General features: G+C 36.8%; 1 protein-coding gene across 3 annotated transcripts in view; it reads left to right on the top strand.

Annotated features, from left to right (window-relative positions):
- Positions 1 to 23,988, top strand: part of NUBPL (nucleotide binding protein like) — a 214,434-nt gene that overhangs the window by 157,581 nt on the left and 32,865 nt on the right. For 2 of the 3 annotated variants that reach the window (XM_044229761.1, XM_044229762.1), the window contains one exon: positions 3,460 to 3,553. In XM_044229761.1, coding sequence (XP_044085696.1) covers positions 3,460 to 3,553 — 94 coding nt within the window. Of the gene's footprint in view, positions 1 to 1,436; positions 1,522 to 3,459; positions 3,554 to 23,988 lie in introns of those variants that run through there. The other variant, XM_044229763.1, reaches the window with a different exon arrangement.

The raw sequence follows: 23,988 nt of genomic DNA, 5'->3' as shown, positions 1-23,988 counted from the left end.
TTATAAGAATAAACAAACAGTAAGTAGAATCTAAATACCCAGATCACTCTAAAACCAATGCTTTGCTTACTCTTTTAGAAGAGAACTGGAACTTGCCGGCAGCCAGTATATTGTAGTGTTAGTACTAGTGACTGCTGTAGGACAGGAATTCACATACCGACTTTAGTTCAAGTCTGCATGCCTTTGTGGAACCCCTCCTGTGTGTGATCAAGGTGCTGGGCCAGAATCATTTTTTCGTTTAAATGCAATTTAAGAGTCATCTGAAATTGTCTTAACAGTGACGTATTTTTAGTTCCTTGGAACCCTAATAGCAGTTCTCCTTAAAGAAATAAGAAATTGGAGCCAGTGTGATAAATATGATTAAATGCCAGGGAACAACAATGATAAATTGGTGGCACCGGTCATTTGATGTTCTCTGAAGCGAAGAGGCTCGTCAGTCTGCCAGTGCCAAGAGTTTCAGTGTAGATGATATAAAATGAAGAGTATCCTTAATCTTTTTTATAGATAGTTTCATAGATGATGGCCCTGGGTAGGTTTGGGGTAACTATTTTTCAAACCAAGGAACCCTGAATTGAAAATGAGCTGCTTTATATTCATCATTTCATCATTGTTTTAAAATATGTCATTCAATCAGTTATCAAATACTTGTGTCTGAAAAATATCATAAAATTCCTAAAAGACAAGTTAATATATAATGTCAGATACTGATAAATGTTATGAAGAAAAACAAAGTCAGAGAAGGAGAGAGATTGATAGTTGGGGGTGGAGGTGCTGTTTTAGAAATGCTATACTGACCTCCTAGCTATTCCATGAATTTGCAAAGCAGACCCTCACTGGTTAGAACCTTTTTCCCACTTGCTATTGCTTCTGCCTGGAAAGCTTTGTTTCTTTTAGTCAACTGCTTTAGTTATTTTCTGACTTCATTCACTTTAAAGTAGTACCTTAGACCACCATTCTATTATTTTTCCCTACTGTGTAAGTGTATCTTTACCATTTGACTTTGGGAATCAAAGAGATTAAAAGAAAATTCTTGGGGTACCTGGGTGGTTTAGTTGGTTAAGCATCTGCTTTTGGCTCAGGTCATGATCTCAGGGTCCTGGGATGGAGCCCCATGTCATGGGTTCCCTGCTCAGTGGGGAGTCTGCTTGTCCCTCTACCCCACCCCCCGCTAGTGCTCTTGCATGCTTTTTCTCTCTCAAATAAATAAAGAAAATCTTTTTTTTTTAAAGAGCAGTTCTTTGATAAATCCTTTGATTTCTGAATTCTTACTACTTGCTCTCAGAAATTCAGATATTAAAGACGTTTTTAACTTATCTCTTTCTATTTAATCTATATATTTGAATTAAGAATGAAGCAATTTTTTATAGTAAAGGAATTTATTTTCTTCATAGCACTTTGTACCTTCTGATTTGTCTTTCTGTTTGTCTGCCTGACTCCCTCACTCATTCCACAGTGGCAATGGGAAGGCTGGGACTTTGTTTTTGTCTGCTGCTCCATCCCCATCACCTGGAACAGTGCCTGGTACCTAATTAATTCTCAATAAATATGTGTTGAATATATGTATTAGTAGATGAATGAACCATTGCTCTCTGGCTATGTTGATCTTCTTTCATTTGCTTACATTTACTAACCTCTTTCCTTTGCAGAGGTTATTTCATTATATGCTTGATATCTGTCTCCTTCTATATGATAAATTCTGTGCAGTTAGAGACCATGGAACCATTTAGTTATTAGTACCTAACTCAATGCCTAATATGTAGTAGGTACTGAAACATTCTATGGGTGAATGATTGAATGAATGAATGATAAGGAGAAGTACCTAGTAGGAATACTGTATCTAATCTAATGGAAGTTAAGGGAAGTGACTTTCAAGCTGTGATCTGAAGAGAGAAGATCAATTAGCAGGTGAAGAAGACCAGGCAGAGTGTTCTGGAGCTTCAGCTCAGATTTTATCCTGAAGGCAGTAGAAGAATTTTAAACAAAAAAGTGGCAGTATAAGACTTGCATTTTAGATGGACCATTATTCAGCAGTGTTAGGAACAGGCTGGGTGGACAGTGTCAAAGTGGAGAGTCTGGTTGGGAAGCTTTGGTGATACATGGTTGTGTTCTCTATTGGGTTCTTGGCAATGGGGAAAGAGGTAAGTAGATACATTTGAGAGATTTTCAGAAGGTAGAATAAGTGACTGGGGCTAGTGAGAGAAAGGGAAGAGTTAAATATGATTCCAAGCTTCCACCTTTGGCAAATGAGAAGAACATAGGGCTATTCACTGAGACTGTTTACTCAGAGGGAGTAGCCATCTAAGGAGAAAAGAGTTTGAGGAACCCTTAAGACCTATCTAATCTGAGGCTGAGCCTTAAGAACTTGGTAATATAGCTGAATTTTCTAGGTAAAGATACCTAGAAAGATGCCTGGAAGGAAATAATCAAAATGTTAATAGTATTGGAAGTCTAGTTATATTTCTAAATTTTTCCTAAGTTTTGGTTATCATTATTAGTGTGTTTTATGAAGGAAAAAGTTTATAAACAGTTATATTAGGATCTTCCATAGGAAATGTTGTACCACAAAATCCAAGGACCCAAAGCTAAGGCCTTCCTAGGCAATTCCCAATGAAAATAAAGTAATGGTCCTGAATAGAAGCCCACTGTGGAATGGGTTTACCTTTAGTGTGTGTGTGGGGTGTGTGTGTGTGTGTGTGTGTGTGTGTGTTGAGGGTAGGGTAAGAGAGGAGTGGTCATTGGGAAATTTAGCCTTTTCATTCAGAGAAGGTCTTCTGGAGCCAGGAAGTGTCTCTTATTTATTCATTTATCTTTAACCTTCAATGTAGTCCCTGATAGTAATGTTTTTTTTTTTTTTTCTAACACTTATTTTTTTTTTCCAATTTATTTATTTTCAGAAAAACAGTATTCATTATTTTTTCACCACACCCAGTGCTCCATGCAAGCCGTGCCCTCTATAATACCCACCACCTGGTACCCCAACCTCCCACCCCTCCACCACTTCACTCCCCTCAGATTGTTTTTCAGAGTCCATAGTCTCTCATGGTTCACCACCCCTTCCAATTTACCCAAAAGCACATACCCTCCCCAATGTCCATATCCCTACCCCCCTTCTTCCAACCCCCCTCCCCCCAGCAACCCACAGTTTGTTTCGTGAGATTAAGAGTCACTTATGGTTTGTCTCCCTCCCTATCCCATCTTGTTTCATGGATTCTTCTCCTACCCACTTAAGCCCCCATGTTGCATCACTACTTCCTCATATCAGGGAGATCATATGCTAGTTGTCTTTCTCCGCTTGACTTATTTCACTAAGCATGATACGCTCTAGTTCCATCCTGATAGTAATGGTTTAAGTGAAAACTATTATTATAGATTTTGTTATTAATACATTTATTTTTGTTAATATCACTATTCACTGTAATTGTTATACAGTGATATTATTTGTTTCATCTTGGTTTTTAGGTAGATTGGGGCCAACTCAACTATTTAGTTGTTGACATGCCACCAGGAACTGGAGATGTGCAGTTATCAGTCACACAGAATATTCCCATTTCAGGTAATCTTAAACCTTAAAGTAATTTGTTGCTGTCTTTATTGTTTTGCTATTGCTATATAGAAAAACAAACTTTATGACAGAAAAACATTTTTATGTCTTCAAAAATAGTTATTCATAAATTTTTATTTAGAGATCAGATTCATAAATTAAATTTTTCAAAATTTTACCAGAATGAGTGTGTTTACAAAAACATAAAGACATGTTGAAAAGGTGGTGATATAAATCTGTGTTCTAGAAAAACAATAACACTTAAATATTGCTTGGGTAGAACATGACTGTCTCACAGCTGTCCTGCAGTGACAGCATAGTGCCTGCTCCATGGCAGGCACTCAGTAAATATTGAGTAAATACTGAATATAAGTAAATATTAGGGAAATTTGGTTTTTTGGTAAATACAAGCATGGGAAAATTTTATATTCAGCTAATTATTTAATGTTAACCTTAAGAGAGCAATAGACATATTAGCTTTACATCAACTACCCAATTTTTCATTATGGTAGTAGATATCTTTTCCGTGATAGAAAATTTAATTCAATGGTTAACTTTTATGTTGAATCTGTTTCCAAGGATTTTCCTAAATTCCAGTGGAGAAATAATTATAAATCTCCCTTATATATAAGGACTTTGGGAAAATAATGGAATTTTAAAATGTCATTACAAATCAAATATCTATTAGTAATAAATAACCAAGAAATACTACTGACAATCATCAAAAGGTTTAGAATCTAGATTTTTGATAAGTTATACACATTGATTGGAAATATCGATACAGCATCATCAAAATGAATTTTTTTTGACCGCTGCCTCAAAGGGCAGTAACATGAATATTTTTGATATTTAAATACATTTATTACCTTACCTGAGTCTGAGACTTTTTCTTTGGTGAAGCAAGCTAGAAAGTAATGAAATGAGAGTAAATTGAAATAACACAAAAGTAGTTGAATACATCTTTTTTGTAATCAGGGTACTAGATAATCTTTTTTTTTTTTTCCAGTATTTTGGGACTTGTATATTTTTGAATCCTAAGAATATTCACTAAATGTTTATTGAATAAAATGTGCTCCAGACACCTTGAAATGCCTGTTGCAGACTTCCAGAATGCTTACAATATTATGTGGATAATACATTGATATAATTGGGCTAAATTATTGTCTGTTCCCTAAATAGTGACTTGGTACATTGAAAAAATTTAATTTACTTCACACAGATAAACTGATAGCCCCAAGCAATTTACCTTTGTTTACTCAAATAACAGCCCCTGTATTTGGACAGGATTTAAGATTATGTCACCCTGTTTTTATTTGTGCTTATACTCTAAAATCAACAGTGTGTGGATTGAGGTTAAGATTTGTTTCTTATATGCTAAAATTTAACCAGTAATATTTCTATATTCCTTTCTGTTGATGAAGAGTCTGCCCTGTAACAAATAGGTCATTAATATCATCTGATAATAAAAAGCAGGTTTTTTTTGTTGTTGTAGTGGTGGTAAAACTTAGCAGTTCAGTAGTATTGAGTACATTTGTATTGTTGTGCAGCCATCACCACCATCCATCTCCAGAACTTTCTCATCTTCCCAAACTGAAATTCTATATTTGTTAAACAATAACTCTTCATTTCCTCTTCTCACTAAACCCTGATAACCACTATTCTTTCAGAAACAATATTTTTTATGTTAAGATGAGGAAATGATGGGGCACCTGGGTGGCTCAGTGGGTTAAAGCCTCTACCTTCGGCTCAGGTCATTGTCTCAGGGTTCTGGGATCAAGCCCCCGCATCAGGCTCTGTGCTCAGCAGGGAGCCTGCTTCTTCTTCTTTCTCTGCCTGCCTCTCTGCCTGCTTGTGATCTCTCTCTGTCAAATAAATAAATAAAAAACATCTTTAAAAAAAAAAAAAAGATGAGGAAATGATGAATGAGGAAAATATATTTTAGATAGATAAATTTTATATATCCAGTATTGACTTTATGCTTTATTAATAAAATTTTAAATCAACAAATATTTATCCATATAAAGATAGATGCTAAGCACTGTAGAAGATCCAAGGGTAATTAAACCACAAATATTTTCCCTAGATCAGAGTTCCATACCTTTTTTGATACTCAGAACTTTTTTGAGGTTGATTAATACATGGGTTCTCTCCAGGAAGATGTATTTGTATCTACAGAAACACTGTTTTAATGTGTTTTTTCAGGAGGTTCACAGTTCTTAGGTTAGAAACCCTGCTATAGACTGTAGAACAAGGGGAAGGGCAGGGGGAACAAATGGCTGCTAAGAAAAGAACTACCATTCAGTGTGAAAAGTGCTAAATGAGAAATCTAAACCCCATGATACCAGGTCTCTCAAAGGACAAAGAGATGGATATGAGAGGATTGTAAAACACCTGATGGAGATGAGCTTTAAAGAATAAATATGAGGGGTGCCTGGGTGGTTCAGTTTGTTAAGCATCTGCCTCTTGATTTCAGCTCAGGTCATGAACTCATGGAGGCTACTGAAGATTCTCTCTCCTCTCTCCCTCTGCCCCATCCCTGCGTGTTCTCTCTTGGTCTCTGAAAAAAAAGAATAAATATGATACATTGTAGAGCATTCAAGATAGCACCATACCTTGTTTGCTTTGCTTTTTCTCACCCCAAGGGATAGAAATCAGAAAATGAAACTGAAGGTGTTTATAATTCTTTGATAGAAACACATGTTTTACTTCCCATTAAAAAAAAAGTCTGATCCATTAAAAAAAAAATAGATCCAGGTCCTAAAGATGCTTTCGAAAATTCATAAACTTAGTGATTTCTGGAGTATGGAAGTAAAATTATTATTTATCAGTATTTTCTAAATTTTCTTTAATGAGTATGTTTTTATTTTTAATTTTAAAAAGTAAATATAGGGTGCCTGGGTGGCTCAGATGGTTAAGCGTCAGCCCTCAGCTCAGGCCATGATCCCAGGGTCCTGGGATCAAGTCACGCATCAGACTCTCCCTGCTCAGCGGGGAGTCTGCTTCCCTCCTCCCCCTCTTCTTCTTCCCCTGCTTGTGCTCTTTCTCTCTCTCAAATAAATAAATAAATAAAATCTAAAAAAAAAAAAAAGTAAATATAAAGCACTAATTCTTTAAGGACAGATTTCTGTATAAATTGGTACCATGATAATTGCCCATTATCAATAAACTTCCATTTAAGGACAGTCTCTCATATATTAATTTTTATATTTAATTATCACGGGTATTATCCTTATTTTCTTAAATCTTTGAAGATTTAAGCCACTTTCCCAAGGTCACACAGTTACCATAGTCCATAGCTAAGGTTCATATCAATTCTGATTTAGTTTAAATATCATGCTCTCAACCTCTACATAAAGCTCTTCTAATACAAAGCCCGACAACATTTGACTCACTCATTTTCTGAGTTTAGTTCTATTCCATTCAAACCCATTAGGTTGAAATTATTCTAATGTAGGTGATCTCTGATAAAAACAAATTTGTTCATGAATATGCCTAAACCTGTGCACCCCTGTATGTTAAGTATCCAACCAGCAGTCTGTGTTAGTGTTTAGTATATTCAGTTTTGCTTCTGTTTTGATTCCTGAGAGATTACTTTGGGCTTCTTTAACTCATATATTCCAGGGAAGGTCTGGAGATCATTTAGAAGCAGTCTCCTTTGACCTTTAGGAGCAGAGCCCCAAATGATTCTTGAAAAGACCAGTATCATCTTTGGGCTGATCATACTGGTCTTAGACAGTTGGCTACTTTTCAGCTGCACTGGCTCTCAGTATAGGATTGCAGCTATCACTGTTAGTACGTTCATACTCTGGGTCATTATGTCAATATTAAAATTAACAGCTATGAAAAGACTGGATTTTTTATACTGAACATGTTAATTTTATACTTACGAACAAAAATCTAACAATAAAAGTATCCTACCAAATGATGTGTGTGGGGTTGGCGGCGGGGGGAGATACATGTGATTGTGTGTGTGTGTGTATGCATGTGTGTGTGTGTGTGTGTGTGTGTGTGTGTGTGTTAAAGGCTTAGTTCCTGAGGTTTGGTTTTATTCAGGCCAGTGTCATTTCATAGTTAATATATCTGAGGAAATAAAAATCAAGCTGTCTCCCAGGAAGGGTACCAACCAAGGAGCTGCTGAACTGGTTTGAATCATGGGTTTCATCAACTTGTATCATCTGAAACAGCCTATCAGATTCATATCGTCTTTCTAAGCCTGAATGAATTATCTCTTCTCTAATTATGAACCTAACTTTCCTTTCCTCTTATCATTGACTTTAGAACTCTTTTAAGATACTCTGTATTCTACCTTTTCTTATGTCTCATATAGACTCCCATTTGAGCACCCTCTGTGATCTAACTTCCCGTTCCATCCTCCTAAACTCCTTCACATAACCTGGGAGTCCCCTCCCCAAACCCTTAAGTACTCACTGCCACCTCCATCCTGCGTTTACTTCCCAAAGTTTCTGTCTTTATATATATCTGACCCTCTAATCAGTGGGTACCCAAATCCTACATGCCCTTTATTTCAGATTTCTACTTCCTGTTATCTTCCTCAAATCCCTACTGGGGAATAATTTCTCCCTCTTTGGAATTCACATAACATTTCATTTAGACCACTCTTATAGCACTTCTAATGTTCTCCATTTATAGCCTGCAAAACTGTGTTTTTTTCAGAATGTTACTCCCTGGAGGGCTAAGGATTTGTTTAATTCATCCTTGTATTTCACACAGTGCCAAACTACATGCCTTCCTGTAACCACTCAGTAAATGTTGAATCAGTGAATGAGTATTTTATCTATATGTCTGTATTATCTGCTCAACTGGGAGGTAAGCTACTTCAATGCAGAACTTTTTCCTATTCACCATAGTATTTCTTAGAGTACTTTGGACAGTGGCTTATGCAATTAATATTGATTGAATAAATAACAAAGATAGTTGACTAGTTATCACTGTTTATATAAACAGATTTGTGCCTCCTTATCTTTCTTACCATCCTGCTAGCTCAGTTCTGTGATTTCCTCCACCCCAACTGGTTTTATGCAGGTGTTTTTTCTGTATAAATTTAAAAAAGGATTCATTAAAAACATGCGTTTTATTTCACTCTCCCTTTGAGAGAAAAATATTTTCTTTTTAGGGATTCATTTATGCAGTCCTTTTTCCTATTCTTCATATAATGTCCTTGTGGCTTGATGGTACCTTTTAGTATTAACTTTGTTTTGGTGTCTGGGAAATAATGTGCATGCAGACACTTGCTCTTTGGTTACATACAGGCTCTGTACCAAATTAACAGGGAGAATCATTAGCGTTGCAGGGATGCTTAGCAAGGTGCTAACTGCCTCTCTGACTTTTTATCCTTACCGTTGGAATAGCTGCCTACCCCACAGACTTATAAGGGTCAAATAAGATCATGTAAAAGCTCCACCTAAATGTATTACATTTTTTTAGAAACTACTTTGAGTTTCTTGGTGGGGATGGTGGTGAGATGTTGTCATTTAGAAAGAGCCTTTATATCAACTTTGCATGTCTCCATGCCATGTTGAGAATGAAATGAAATGTTTTATATTTGTAAAGGGACATCCTTTTGGAAAATTTATGGAGGCAGACCTGTATAAGAAAGAAGATCCTTTTACTGAATGCTAATTAGCAACTCTTTGTATGCATTCCATTTTTTTTGTTCCATGGAATGGATAACAAGCTCATTATAAGAAGAAACTTAAAAAAAAAAAAACCCTTGTGTTTAAAGTGTTGTGTACCAACAACAGTAATAAATATGTTGATAGCAGTATTCGTGGCTAATGATTTAAATTTGAGCATACATGGGCTATTGAATCATTAATGCTACAAATACCTAGAAGTTATAGTGCTTACCAGAGGGAAAAGAGACAGAATAAAGGATGGGAGATAACCAGTTATAGTCTTTGGATTTGTTCTTGTTGAACTCGCCAAGGCACAAAGGCAGAGTTGTTAGTGCTGGTTTTATTTTTCTTACTCTCCTCCCTCCCCGCTTTTTTCCCAAGTGATTAAGTTTGCTGGGTTTTTGCTTGTTGTTTGTTAAGCATTTAAACTACTTGTTGCCATATACTGAGTGGGGTAATTTCAGGGTTGACTTCTCGGTTTTTTAACACATAGTGATGAGCTCCTGGGAATTTTCTTTTTTTTTTTTTTAATTTTTTAAATTATGTTAGTCTTCATACAGTACATCATTAGTTTTTGATGTAGTGTTCCATGATTCATTGTTTGTGTGTAACACCCAGTGCTCCATGCAGTACAGCCTCCTTAATACCCATCACCAGGCTAACCCATCCACCCTACCCTCCAAACCCTGTTTGTTTCTTGAAGTCCATAGTCTGTCATTGTTCGTCTCCCTCTCTGATTTCCCCTCCTTCACTTTTCCCTTCCTTCTCCTAATGTCCTCCATGCTATTCCTTACGTTCCACAAATAAGTGAAACCGTATGATAATTGACTTTCTCTGCTTGGCTTATTTCACTTAGCATAATCTCCTCTAGTCCCATCCATGGTGATGCAAAAGCTAGGTATTCGTCCTTTCTGATGGCTGAGTAATATTCCATTGAATATACACATCTTCTTCTTATTCTTTTTTTTTTTTTAATACACATTTTCTTTATCCACTCATCTGTTGAAGGGCACGTGTGCTCTTTCAACAGTTTGGCTAATGTGGCCATTCTGCTATGAATGTTGGGGTGCATATGGCCCTTCTTTTTACGACATCTGTATCTTTGGGATAAATACCCAGTAGTGCAATTGCCAGTTCATAGTGTAGCTCTATTTTTAATTTTTTGAGGAACCTCCACACTGTTTTCCAAAGTGGCTGTAACCAGCTTGCATTTCCACCAGCAGTGTAAGAGGGTTCCCCTTTCTCCACAGCCTCTACAAAATTTGTTGTTTCTTGGCTTGTTAATTTTTGCCATTCTGACTAGTGTAAGGTGGTATCTCAGTGTGGTTTTGATATGAATTTCCCTCGTAGCTAGTGATGATGAACATTTTCCATGTGTCTGTTAGCCATTTGTATGTATCTTGAATACCAGCCCTTTATCTGTGGTGTCATTTGCAAATATCTTCTCCCATTCTGTGAGTTGTCGCTTTGTTTTGTTGATTGTTTCCTTTGCTGTGCAGAAGCTTTTTATCTTGATGAAGTCCCAAAAATTCATTTTCACTTTTGTTTCCCTTGCCTTTGGAGATATGTCTTGAAAGAAGTTGCTGTGCTGATGTCAAAGAGGTTACTACTTCTCTTCTTCTCTAGGATTTTGATGGACTCCTGTCTCACGTTGAGGTCTTTCATCCATTTTGAGTTTATCTTTGTGTATGGTGTAAGAGAATGGTCTAGTTTCATTCTTCTGTATATAGCTGTCCAATTTTCCCAGCACCATTTATTGAAGAGACTTTTCCATTGGATATTTTTTCCTGCTTTGCCAAAGATTATTTAACCATAGACTTGAGGGTTCATATCTGGGCTCTCTATTCTGTTCCATTGTTCCATGTGTCTGTTTTTGTGCCAGTACCATGCTGTCTTGGTGATCATGGCTTTGTAGAATAGCTTGAAGTCAGGCAACGTGATGCCCCCAGCTTTGTTTTTCTTTTTCAACATTTCTTTGATAATTTGGGGTCTTTTCTGGTTCCATACAAATTTTAGAATTTTTTGTTCCAGCACTTTGAAAAATCCCAATGGTATTGATCAGAATGGCGTAGATTGCTCTGGGCAGCATAGACATTTTAACAATGTTTATTCTTCTAATCCATGAGCATGGAATGTTTTTTCCATCTTTTTGTGTCATCTTCAATTTATTTCACAAGTGTTCTATAGTTCCTAGAGTATAGATTGTATACTTCTTTGGTTAGGTTTATTCCAAGGTATCTTCTGGCTTTTGGTGCTATTGCAAACAAAATTGATTCTTTAATTTCTCTTTCTACAGTTTCATTGTTAATATATAAGAAAGCAGCTGATTTCTGTGCATTGATTTTGTATACTGCCACATTACTGAATTGCTCTATGACTTCTAATAATTTGGGAGTGGAATCTTTTGGGTTTTCCACATAAATTATCATATCATTTGTGAAGAGAGAGAGTTTGACTTCCTCTTTGCAATTTGAATACCTCTTATTTCTTTTTGTTGTCTGATTGCTGTTGCTAAGACTTCTGGTACTATGTTGAACTATAATGGCGAGAGCGGGCATCCTTGTCATGTTCCTGATCTTAAGGGAAAGGCTCTCAGCTTTTCCCCATTGAGAGTAATATTCGCTGTGGGTTTTTCATAGATAGATTTTATGAAATTGAGGAATGTTCTCTCTATCCCTATACTCTGAAGAGTTCAGGAAAGGATGCTGTATTTTCTCAAATGCTTTTTCTGCATCAATTGAGAGGACCATGTGGTTCTTCTCTCTTCTCTTATTAATTTGTTCTATCACACTGATTGATTTGTAAAAGTAGAACCATCTTTGCATCCCAGGGATAAATCCCACCTGGTCGTGGTGGATAATCCTTTTTTTTTTTTTAATATTTTATTTATTTGTCAGAGAGAGAGAGGGAAAGAGAGCGAGCATAGGCAGACAGAATGGCAGGCAGAGGCAGAGGGAGAAGCGGGCTCCCCGCTGAGCAAGGAGCCCGATGTGGGACTCGATCCCAGGACACTGGGATCATGACCTGAGCCGAAGGCAGCTGCTTAACCAACTGAGCCACCCAGGCGTCCCGTGGATAATCCTTTTAATGTACTGTTGGATCCTATTAGCTAGGATCTTGTTGAGAATTTTGGCATCCATATTCATCAGGGATATTGGTCTGAAAATTTCCTTTTTGATGGGGTCTTTGCCTGGTTTGGGGATCAAGGTAATGCTGGCCTCAGAGAAAGAATCCAGAAGTTCTCCTTCTGTTTCTATTTTTTGAAACAGCTTCAGGAGAATAGGTATTATCTCTTCTTTGAATGTTAAGTAGAATTCCCCTGGGAGTCCATCAGGTCCTGGACACTCGTGTTTTGGGAGGTGTTTGGTCACTGCTTCAATCTGATTACTGGTTTTTGGTCTTCCTTATTCAGTCTTGGAAATTTATAGGTTTCCAGGAATGCATCCATTTCTTCCAGGTTGCTTAACTTATTGGCATATAGGTGTTAATAATAATTTCTGATAATTGTTTCTATTTCCTTGGTGTTAGTTGTGACCTTTCCTCTTTCATTCATAATTTTATTAATTTGGGCTTTTTCACTTTTCTTTTGGGTAAGTCTGGCCAGTGGTTCATCTATTTTATTAATTCTTTCAAAGAACCAGCTTCTAGTTTAATTGATGCGTTCTACTGTATTTCTGGTTTCCTAATTCATTGATCTCTGCTGTAATCTTAATGATTTCCCTTCTTGTGCATGAGTTAGGCTTAATATGTTGTTGATTCTCCCGTTCTTTAAGGTGTAAAGATAGTTTGTGTATTCAGGACTTTTCTTTTTCTTTTTAATTTTTTTTTAATTTATTTAACAGACAGAGATCACAAGTAGGTGGAGAGGCAGGCAGAGAGAGGGGGAAGCAGGTTCCCCACTGAGCAGAGAGCCCCATGCGGGGCTCGATCCCAGGACCCTGGGACCATGACCTGAGCCGAAGGCAGAGGCTTAACCCACTGAGCCACCCAGGTGCCCCTCTTTTTCTTTTTTGAGGGAGGCTTGGATGGCTATGTATTTCTCCCTTAGGACCACCTTTGCCATATCCCGTAGGTTTTGAACCAATGTGCTTTTGTTTTCATTGGTTTCCATGAATTATTTAAGTTCTTCTTTGATTTCCTGGTTGACCCAGATATTCTTGAGTAAGATGGTCTTTAGCTTCCATGTGTTTGAATTTTTTCGAAACTTTTTCTTGTGATTGAGTTCCAATTTCAAAATATTGTAGTCTGAAAATATTCAGGGAATTATCTCAGTCTTTTCTTATCAGTTGAGACCTGTTTGTGACCCAGTGTATGGTCTATTCTGGAGAAAATTCCATGTGCACTCAAGAAGAATGAGTATTCTGTTGCTTTAGGGTGGAATGTTCTGTATATATCTATGAGGTCCACCTGGTCCAATGTGTCATTCAAAGCTCTTATTTTTTTGTTGATTTTCTGCTTAGATAATCTGTCTATTGCTGAGAGTGGAGTGTTAAGGTCTCCTGCAGTTACCATACTATTATCAATGTGTCTCTGTATTTTCATGAACCAGTTGGTTTATGTAGTTGGTTTATGTAGTTGGCTGGGGCATAGATATTTACAATTGTCAGATCTTGTTGGATGGACCGTTTAAGAATGATATAGTATCCTTCTGTATCTCTGACTACAGTCTTTAGCTTGAAATCTGATTTTTCTGACATGAGAATTGCTACCCCAGCTTTCTTTTGTGGTCGGTTGGGCATGAAAGATGGTTCTCGGGGCACCTGGGTGGCTCAGTCGATTAGCATCTGCCTTCAGCTCCAGTCATGATTGCAGGGTCCTGGGATGGAGCACCACACCAAGCTCTCTGCTCTAGCAGGAAGCTTGCTTCTCTAAGAGTTTTAATATTACATGCCAGGATGTTGGTTTATTCTCCTTGATCTTGGGAGGTGTTCTCTCTGCCTCTAGGATATGAATGGTTGTTTTGTTCCCCAGATTAGGGAAGCTCTCAGCTAGGATGTGTTCAGATATATCTTCTAGTTCTCTCTCTCTCTCTCCCCACTCAGGGATCCCAATAATTCTGACATTGGAACATTTCATGGCATCATTTATTTCTCTAATTCTGTTTTCATGAATTCGAAGCTGTTTGTTCAGGTCTCCTCTTGATCCTTCTTTTCTTTCAGTTTGTCTTCTAGATCACTAATTCGTTCTTCTGCTTCATTTACCACTAGCTCTTAGAGTGTCTAGATTTGATTGGATCTCATTGATATCATTTTTATGTCCTGCCAGATCAGCTCTCACTTCTGCTCTTAGAGAATCTATGTTGCCATTAACGATTTTCTCCATTATAGCTATTGTCTACATAACTATTACCCTGAAGTCTGTTTCTGACATCTTGCTTATTCCATATCTGTTAGTTCTGTGGCAGAAGTCACAGTCTCTGAACTTTTCCTGTGTTGGGGGTTCCTCCTCTTAGTCATTCTGTTGAGGAGTAGTTGAGGGAATGTACAGAGTCCAAATTATTGCCTACAACCCAAGCAAGATGGTACCTGTTTTATAAGGGACCTTAGGGTTGCTGGCCTCTTGATCTTTCAGCCTGTCTTCTGGGGCAGGGCCCTGCTGTGCTGTTGCTCAGACAACCCTGTTTAGGCAGAGTTGCCCTGCCCCCCTGTTGGGGCATGGGCTTAGTGAAAACCATTTTTGGAGGGCTTTTCTTCTCTGGGGTCTATATCTGGTAGCTTTCTGCATCTCTTCCAGGAGTCAGAGCAGAAGTGACAGTATCTCAGAACAGGGAGATTGGAGTCTGTTCTCCAGTGAGTCCTCCAGGCCACACTGCCTCTGTTTTTCATCTGTGCTGCTAAAAGCTGCAGCATCCTGGGTTGTGTGTCCCATAGCAGCCCTCCCAGCCCTTGCTTCCAGGTCCAGGGACATCTCTGCCCTTTATGCTTCTAAATTTGCTGCTCCCAGTTTGCACATGCGCCCCGTAGCTCCAGATTTCAGTCTGGGGGTTGCCCTAAAGTCCTTTCCCCATGGCTACCTACCCTACCTACCTGTCTGTGCCCAGTCCCCAGCACAGGAGGCTTTTGCACGCGTATGGCCCAGGATCCAGAGGCTCCCTTTCCCTTCCATTTATCTTCCAGTAGAAGATTGGAATCATGACTTTCTGCTTCATGCCTCGAAACCAGCTGGTGATAATTTGTTGGTATAGACCTGATATATCTTCCTACATCTCAGGCTGATATTGTGGTTGTTCAGAGTGGTCTGGTAGATATCTAGCTCTGGAAATAGTGTCCCCTACTCCTCTACTGTCTGCCCCCCCTTTCCCTTGAGTACCTTCCTGGGAATTTTCAGACCTTTATCTGCTCTTCCATAGTAGAAGAGGATTAATATTTCTTTGATGAACATTATAAGTACCTTGAATATTTTGAAAATATTTGCATGTAGTGGTATTTGAATTCTAAAAGATGTTAGCTAATTTTTTTCTTTCTTCCTTTGCTTGAACTGAGGTCCTCTTCATGACTATATAAAGACTATCTGAATTTGATTTTAACTCTTGAAATTAAGTGAAAAGTTGATGCTTCACATTTTTATGTGAAGCATATTTTCTTTTTCAAGACACTGGAGAGTTTTAGTAAGTTATTTGTATTCAGATGCTATATTAATCAGGGTCTGGGCGGGAAACAGATGACATACCTTAAAAGGAATAACAGAATGAAGTTAATGAAGGGACTGGTAATAGAGGTGTAGGCAGCATTAAGGAAACCAGCAAGAGAGGGTGAAGTACCCAGAGACTAGTAACAAGAAGTCATTACTGTCCCCTCTGCCTAATGGGGCCAAGGGATGAACTGTGTCAGTAGAACCTAGAGGCTGCTAGAGCCATGGAAAAGGGTCTGCCTCTTGGAAGTGTGGCCACAGAGGAACTAAACCATGGCCAGAACTGCTTCAAGGCAGCGAATGAGTGGTGTATGAGGTAGGTAATAATACTGCAGCCTCTTTTTCCTCTCAGTCTCATATCCTGCAGGTGCCTCCTACTGGCAGATTCCCCATTGGAAGCCAAAAGGTAAGAAAACTCAGGTGGTACAGTCCACAGAGGTCAGCTACCCAGGCACTGGTCAGGACAGAGAGGGGTGGAGAATGAAGCAGAACTTAGTGGGGGAAGGAGGTGAAATGCACCAAGTGGAAAATAACTAAAACAGCTTCTCTTCTTCTTCTGGTCCTCATTATAATTGTGAATTAGTGGCTTGCAGTAGATGAAATACAAAGCAAAGATTTGTGGATAATACAGATACCAGTAATAAAGTCAAAGTCATGAAAATCCATACGATCACAAGGCAAAATTGTACTGTCATCAGGTTTATGAACAGACTATTTATTTGTAGATAAGCAGTGACATAAGTATATTCTGTATAGTGGGGAGTAATATATAGAAGAATTTATTTTGATAGGATAGAGTTATGAAAAGAAGTTGCCCTTTATTAAGTAAAAATTGATGTAGGAGTGAAATTTTTGGAAACTTATTATAATAGAATGGACAAAGATTGAACACTGGAGAGGGGAGCCATCGTGGTCCCTTCTTTGTTCTCTTTTTCTTTCAGGGAGGGGCAGAAGTGGAACAGAAAGCAGCCAGATAGTTCTAGTGTGGGTCCTGCTTTGATTTCTTTTTCCTAGAGAGGGAGTTACTGTATATGGCAGAGTAGTCAGCTAGATAATATGCTGAATGTCCATGGGCTCAAGAGAAACTGCTCTAGCAAACTGGTATTTACATTTCAAAAATGAGGTATTGACCTTTCTTTCATGACCCTTTCTGTCTGGCCCCTGTGGTCAGAAGGAAAGCCAGAGGCCTTTCTGCCTCTCATTCATTTAAACAAGATGAGGTAGGAATTTTAAATTAAGGCACCTTAATATTTCAGTCATTGTTTAAAATGAAAGGCATTTATTGCTTGTGAAAGGCATTGGGCTTATTGCTACAGTAACGGAACTCCAATTCGTTCATCAGAGATACATGAGAAAAAGCTGTACAAGTCCACACTAGAGTTTTTGCCTCCACCAGTAGTTTGGCCTAATCAGTAATCTCTTCAGGTAACACTCTTTGATTACTAATTTGGACAGTTGTTTTGATAATATGAAAACCTGTTGGGTTTGGGAGGATCAGAAGCTTATTGTTACTATTGTTGTGTAAGTGAATTACCTTAGGCCATCACTTGAAATAGTTTCCTTGTTATTTGGTGTTTACTCTCTCAGAGCAAAAGGAGCACAGTGGTTTCACTTAGATAATCTAAATGAAATCTTTTTAATTTTTTCTTGTATAGCTATTTCTTTTCCTTCTTAGAATTGTTTTGAAATTTAAAAGAGTAATTCTTTTAAGATCCAGTCCTGATCTTTTGAAAAACTATTAAACTGAAAGAAAAATGTTTGGCTATTTTGGATTTTAGTGCTTTGTTTCCCTTACCATTTAATATAAACAATATAAAATTACATTTTATAATGACCTCAAACTGTAAAGCTAGAAACATGCTGATACTTCAAATGTAGAAAACTTAGGTCATAGCTATTCCTATTCAAAGATATTAAATCTTCATTTATGTTTTCAATTTGCAGAATGGAACTTTGAAGGAGACAGTCAATTTTGGACTTCTTCCATGTGTACTGTATTTCCATGCAAATAATGGGCAGAGTTAAAATGAATGGATATTTGTCAAGAGTTACATGATAGAGGAGAGAATTATTGTTTTATTTATCAAATTATAAGAATTCTTTTCAAAATAAATATGTCCTTTTGTTACACAAATTGTAGCCAGGTGTTAAAGAATAGAAACTATTCCAGGGTTTTATTGTTTAGGGGATTTCTGTTATTCAGTCTGGAACCTCAGTCTTTGTTACATTAGGAATCAAATTATAAAATTAAATATGATGTCATTGGTTAATGAATAACAGTATTTTCAATCTAAATTTTAAAGAAATAAGCTTTTGGGGGCTTTGTATTTACATTAACATATTTTATAGGTGGAAGTTCTAACATATCACTTAATAGTTCAAAGAAATAGTCTGAGAATTAACAAATTCTGAACTATGACATGGAAAGACCCAGGATTTTAAAACTTTCCTCAAATGATTCTTATATAATTGGTTTTCAGAATCACTTTGTCTTGACCAACTGATCTGACATTTGAATTCCTGAATCATTTAGCTTGTGTTTGGTTGGGAAGCTTCTGAGGTAGTTCATTCAGTTTCATTGTTTAAGAATTTCTGGGTACTTCCTTCATGATATATAACTTACAGCTTAAATTCCTTAATGTTTTAAAGTTCAATGAATAGTAAAATGACCGATAGTTAGTCAGGGTCATATTAAAAGCTACTTTTAAATTCATTAACTATTTGTATATAGAAAAAATACAAGTTCTACAATCCATCACTTAAATGTTTTTGCACTTGATCATACATTTTAGAAATTTGATTAGAATCTGAAGCTTAGCTCTGAAGATTGTTTTTATGTCTCAAGTATGATGGTATTTGAAAATGGAACAAAGCTTTTCCATATTAAGTCTCAGTCTCTATTTCCTGAGACATACCTGCTTAAATAAAGTTAGGGTAATCAGGGAGTAGTAATTCTCCTCTCTAGAGTTTATATTAGAGAAAGAATATGTATAAAAGGAATGTGATTCATTATTAAACAAACAGCCTTTGGTGGTGGCTCACTGTGAGCATGGGCAGACTGAGCTATACGTGCATCTAACAGAATTTGAAATGTAAAATATTAAATCTAAGAGTACAATATGAACAGACTATCATGGAAGAGCAAAAGAGCTTTCTTTCTGTTGTAGAGACATAGGTATACAACAAGTAGGTTCCCCAAGGTGTTTACTGATCCGATTAAGGATGGAGTCAAGACTGGAAAGAAGCGAGGGTTTTATCTTAACTTTACTGGAAACATCAAAAGTGAGGGGAAGAAAAGAATAAAAGAGCAAGAGAGCATGAGTGAAGAGTATGAGCTGTTTGTTTCCAGCCCAAGCTCTTTAAAATCTCTGAAAGTCTCACTTGTCCCAAATGGTTCCTTAGTGACCAGCAGTCTGGATAGCCCTGGTGAATTCTTTATTAACCATTAAGATGAGGTGATTGGAAGCCCATTACCTGTTAACTCTGTTATTGAAGAGTCAGTCTTTGTCCCTAAGTGGCAGATACACATCTAGATTCCTTTGACAAACTTGAATTCTTATTAAAGTTCTGAAGAGCACACTCTCTCTCACGAGTAATTTTGAAATACTGTGGTTTCCACTAATTACAGTGTTTTTATAATTCTTTTTGGCAGCCATTTACAAACTTCCTGTGCCATAATTCATTTCTAAAGTGAGCAAAATAATGATTGATCTTCAGATTAGTAAAACATATCCCCTTTGTGACTATAGTCAGTTCTCTATTGGAATGGACTAGAGAGTCCAAAACTGATTCATGAAAGAATTATTTATATTTCCTGTTGAAACACAGTCTGTGGGTACATTTTGGATAGATTTACCTTTTTAATCATGTTTAATTTGATTACATCTAGTATTAGTGGACTTTCTTTGATCTTACAGCAAATAATTTTTATAATTAAGGAATTTGGGGGCTACAGAGGAGAAAGGAGGAGCTAAAAAATGCCAAAGCTAATCTACTTTATAGTTAATAAACAATGATATATTTGGTATTATTTATGTTAGACTAACAGAAGTTGAATGGTTATTTTACTGCAAGTATCTAAGAGAATCAGCCCCACTAAATATTAGAGTTCTGTGAACATTAAGAATAGTTAATTTGGGCCTCCTGGGTGGTTTAAATGTCCCACTTTTGATTTCAGCCTAGGTCATGAGTTCGATCCCCACACTGAGCCCTGTGCTGGGCATGGAGCCTACTTAAAAAAACAAATCAAACAAACAAACAAACAAACAATAGCAGTTAATTTATTCTTTAAGTCTTAATTGACTTTATATTGATATACTCAAAAGTTGTAAAGTATGTAGTTACTCATCTAGGTATAATTATGAGCAGTTTTTGTTGCACATATTGGGTTCCAACACTGAAGTTCTCAATCAAGCATGGGAATTAGATATAATTTATACCCTGAGACTTAAAATGGCATAGTTGAGTAGTTCCACACTGGTATCATTATGATCAGCTCAACATCTGGAATAATCAATTTCAAATATTTCACTACTCTGAACTCTGACCCAAATTCAGATATACAGTTACAAATTTTCTTCTTAATAGTCAAGATAATTAGCAATTAAAACAATACTCTGAATAATTATTGTTTAGGATGTTTAGATATTTGCCAGAATCTGCGAGATAATCTTTTATAGTAAATGTTAGTTGGACCTTTTAAAAAGATTACAACTTGGAAGATAACATTTAAAAATATTATTTAATTGCTTGGACTTAGACAGTTACTCTAGAAAATGGTTAGAAAATTCTCCCTGGGATTCTTGAGATAGGGGTTTTTATGATACTGTGTTTTACCCCCAGAAGATACTTCCATTTATTGCAAACTGAGCCTTCTCTTTGTTACTACTAACATTCCTTGTTGTCAGTAAAGAGAGCACAAGTTTCCCAACTAACCCTCCCATCAGAAAACTGAAGTGACATCATCAGTGATGGTATTAAAGGGGAAAAATTTGGATTAGTTCATATTGGTTCATGCCCTGATAAAAATGGAAATTTATGAGTTAGACAGCCAAGAATCATAAAGATAAAATATAATAACAGATTTAGAGACCATACTTTAAGAAATGAGATATGGTAACAAGAAAAAAATTGATATAATTCCTTGAAAATTTAAAAATCTAGGTTGTAAGACACAGATTGATGAGTAACGATTAAATTTAATTTTAACATAGGTTTTGTTTGTTGCTTGCTTTATTTCCTTCTACATTTTAAAAGTCATTGTAGGGCTATCTGAAATGGTTACTTATATGATGTATTAAAATTTGGTACGTTAGGCATGCCTGGGTGGCTCAGTCTGTTAAGCATCTGCCTTTGGCTCAGGTTATGATCTCGGGTCCTGGGTTCGAGTCCCACATCAGGCTCCTTGCTAAGTGGAGAGCCTGCTTCTCCCTCTGTGTGCCACTCCCCCGTTTGAGCTTGCGTGCCCTCTCTCTCTGACAAATAAATAAAATATTAAAAATAAAATAAAATAAAAATTGATACAACAAAAGAAATAGTGATTTTTGCATGAGCCAGTTGTTTTTGTATTCTTCAAAGAAGGCTAGAAATTTTTTCTCCGAATAATCCTAAAGACTGATTACATTGTGATTAAGAACTTAATTATTTAAGAACATGTACTTCAGCAAAAGAACTCTTATACAGATTTTATTTATTTGAGAGTGAGAGAGAGCACCTACATACGAGCATGAAGGGGAGTGGGCAGAGGGAGAGGGAGAAGCAGGCTCCCCAATGAGCAAGGGGCCTGGAGTGAGGCTCAATTCCAGGACCCTGGGATCATGACCTGAGTCAAAGGCAGATGCTTAACCAACTGAAGCACCCAGGCACCCCCCCCCCAAATCTTTTATATATGTGGCTGGTTGTTCTAATGGAATGTTTACATCTTGTAAGTATTTGATGAGACATAGAAGATGTTCATTGTCCTTGTCAAAAAGTTGTTACTAGGTGCACCGGGGTGGCTCAGTTGGTTAAATTAAGCCTTCAGCTCAGCTCATGATCCCAGGGTCGTGGGATTGAGCCCCACATTGGGCTCCCTGATTGGCAGAAGCCTGCTTCTTCCACTCCCCCTGCTTGTATTCCCTCTCTCACAGTCTGTCTTTGTCAAATAAATAAATAAAATCTTTTTTTAAAAAGTTGTTACTAATTGGTGTATGAATGGTGCTATTTAGATTACAGAGAAACTCAAATGTTTTGGATGCTTACTTGTGATATTGTCTTAGGGTTAAGTACAGAGAAAAACCAAGGCACTTCAGTCCTTCTCTCTAGGATCTTATAGCTATCAAAATAATGTCACCAAATATTTTTATAACACTTTCACATTCTTTTTTTTTAAATGGGATATCTCTTTAAGTTAAATAGGATTTTATAGAAGAGTTCATTGAGATGTATTGAGATTTAGTGAACTATTCAAGGTTGTATAGTTACAAAGACATAGTAAACAGAGCCAGAATCCAGAGCTCTTAACTCCTAGTTCAAGGAGTTACCCACTAAGAGTTCATGCAGCAGTAGTCCAGGATAGATGATTTGAAAATAAAAGAAAATTATTTAAATCACCTATTTTTTGTTAAGTGCCTATTTTGTACATGGCATTATAGCAGTTTTGTTTGATTAAAAAATGAGAAAAATCATAACTGTCCATGAAATTATATTATACAGTGGTAATACAAATAGTAGACAAAGGTAATTTAGAATAATAAAATGAGTATATCCTGTGAAAGCTAAAAGTGCTTTTTAGGGCTAATGCGATAGAAAACTCCCTGTGTACGGGTATGTAATTAAGACAGAATTTGGTGGAAATAGCCAAGGAGGATTTATTTACGTGAAGAGAGTAGCTCTGCGATTGAGAGCTCATTATTCTTGGAGTAGGATAGTATTTCACATTCACTTAAATAGGTTCACTGAACAGTCAGGATGAACAGGAGTGGCTTTAGAAACTATAGTTAAGATTCAGTGCTAAAGCATATAATCAGAGCTAGCTGAGACCTTGGAGACTATCTAGTCCTTGCATTAATGTTATAGCTAAGGAAACTGAGTCCTGGAGTGAGTCTGGGTTACTTGCCAAAGGTCATTCACACAGTTGGATGGGGGCAGTACTGGAATCCGATTCCTTCCAAATGCCTGGATATGAAAAAACAGTTTAAATAGATTGATAAAAGAACCTAGAAGGTGACAAATTGTCGATGTATATTGGATCTGTGAAGTAGAGTTGAGTATAGTTTTTACAGAGATGTGACTTCCATCAATCTTTGAAAGACAGGAAAGAGAACGGTTGACTAGTTTTTGGTTCCTTGGGCAGAGCAAATAAAAATAGAAGGCTGTAGTGACCCATGGAACAGTTTGAAAAGTAGAATGAGCTGCCTGATGGTACGTATAGAAATGACCTTCCCAGCAACTTCTAAGATATTTTATTAATAACAGTAATAAAGATAATAATGGTGATTATATGAGCGACAAGAACATCAGCTACCTTTTATTGACTGAATGTTTATCCTGTGTCTAGGCATCATGTCAGGCATCTTAGGTATATTAGTTTCATTTAATTATTTCTCTGAAATTTAGTTTCCTCATCTACAAAATGGCATGGTAATACCAATCTCAGAGAGATTAAGGTAATTACCTTAGTGACAGAGGAAGTTGGCTATGGAATAAAAATTGGAATTCTGATTCTGTTGGAATTCCAAAGGTAGTGTTTCTCAAACTTGAGTAATGAATAGGCCCTCCTTCTGAGGGAAAAATAATTTGTTCCATATCCCGTATTGACTTATTTTTATCATAAGACTACTTAACTATGTGTAAATGTAAATTTCTTAAATTTATAGTTCTTAAATAATTTTTTAAAAACTAAAAACATTAGAGTAAAAAGAGCAAAACTTTAAAAAATCAATAAAATTAAAATTAATGACATTAATATTAAAGTTGGAGTGTGTTTTGGCTGAAAGGAAAATACTGATTGCAAGATGAATTTGTAGCTAACTCTTATAGCACACATTTTTTGTTTGGCAAGCTTGTACTGCAGTGTGCTTTGTGCTAACTTGGTTCCCCTGCTACTTGTCTTTGTTTTGACTTCAAAATATCCCTTCAGCAATACTTTGTAGTATCTTATGATCTTCATTTGATATAGTCCCTTATTTATTGTTGATACTA

Source organism: Neovison vison, chromosome 13 (genome assembly GCF_020171115.1).
Source record: "Neovison vison isolate M4711 chromosome 13, ASM_NN_V1, whole genome shotgun sequence".
NCBI lineage: Eukaryota > Metazoa > Chordata > Mammalia > Carnivora > Mustelidae > Neogale > Neogale vison.
This window is presented reverse-complemented; position numbering and strand designations above follow the sequence as displayed.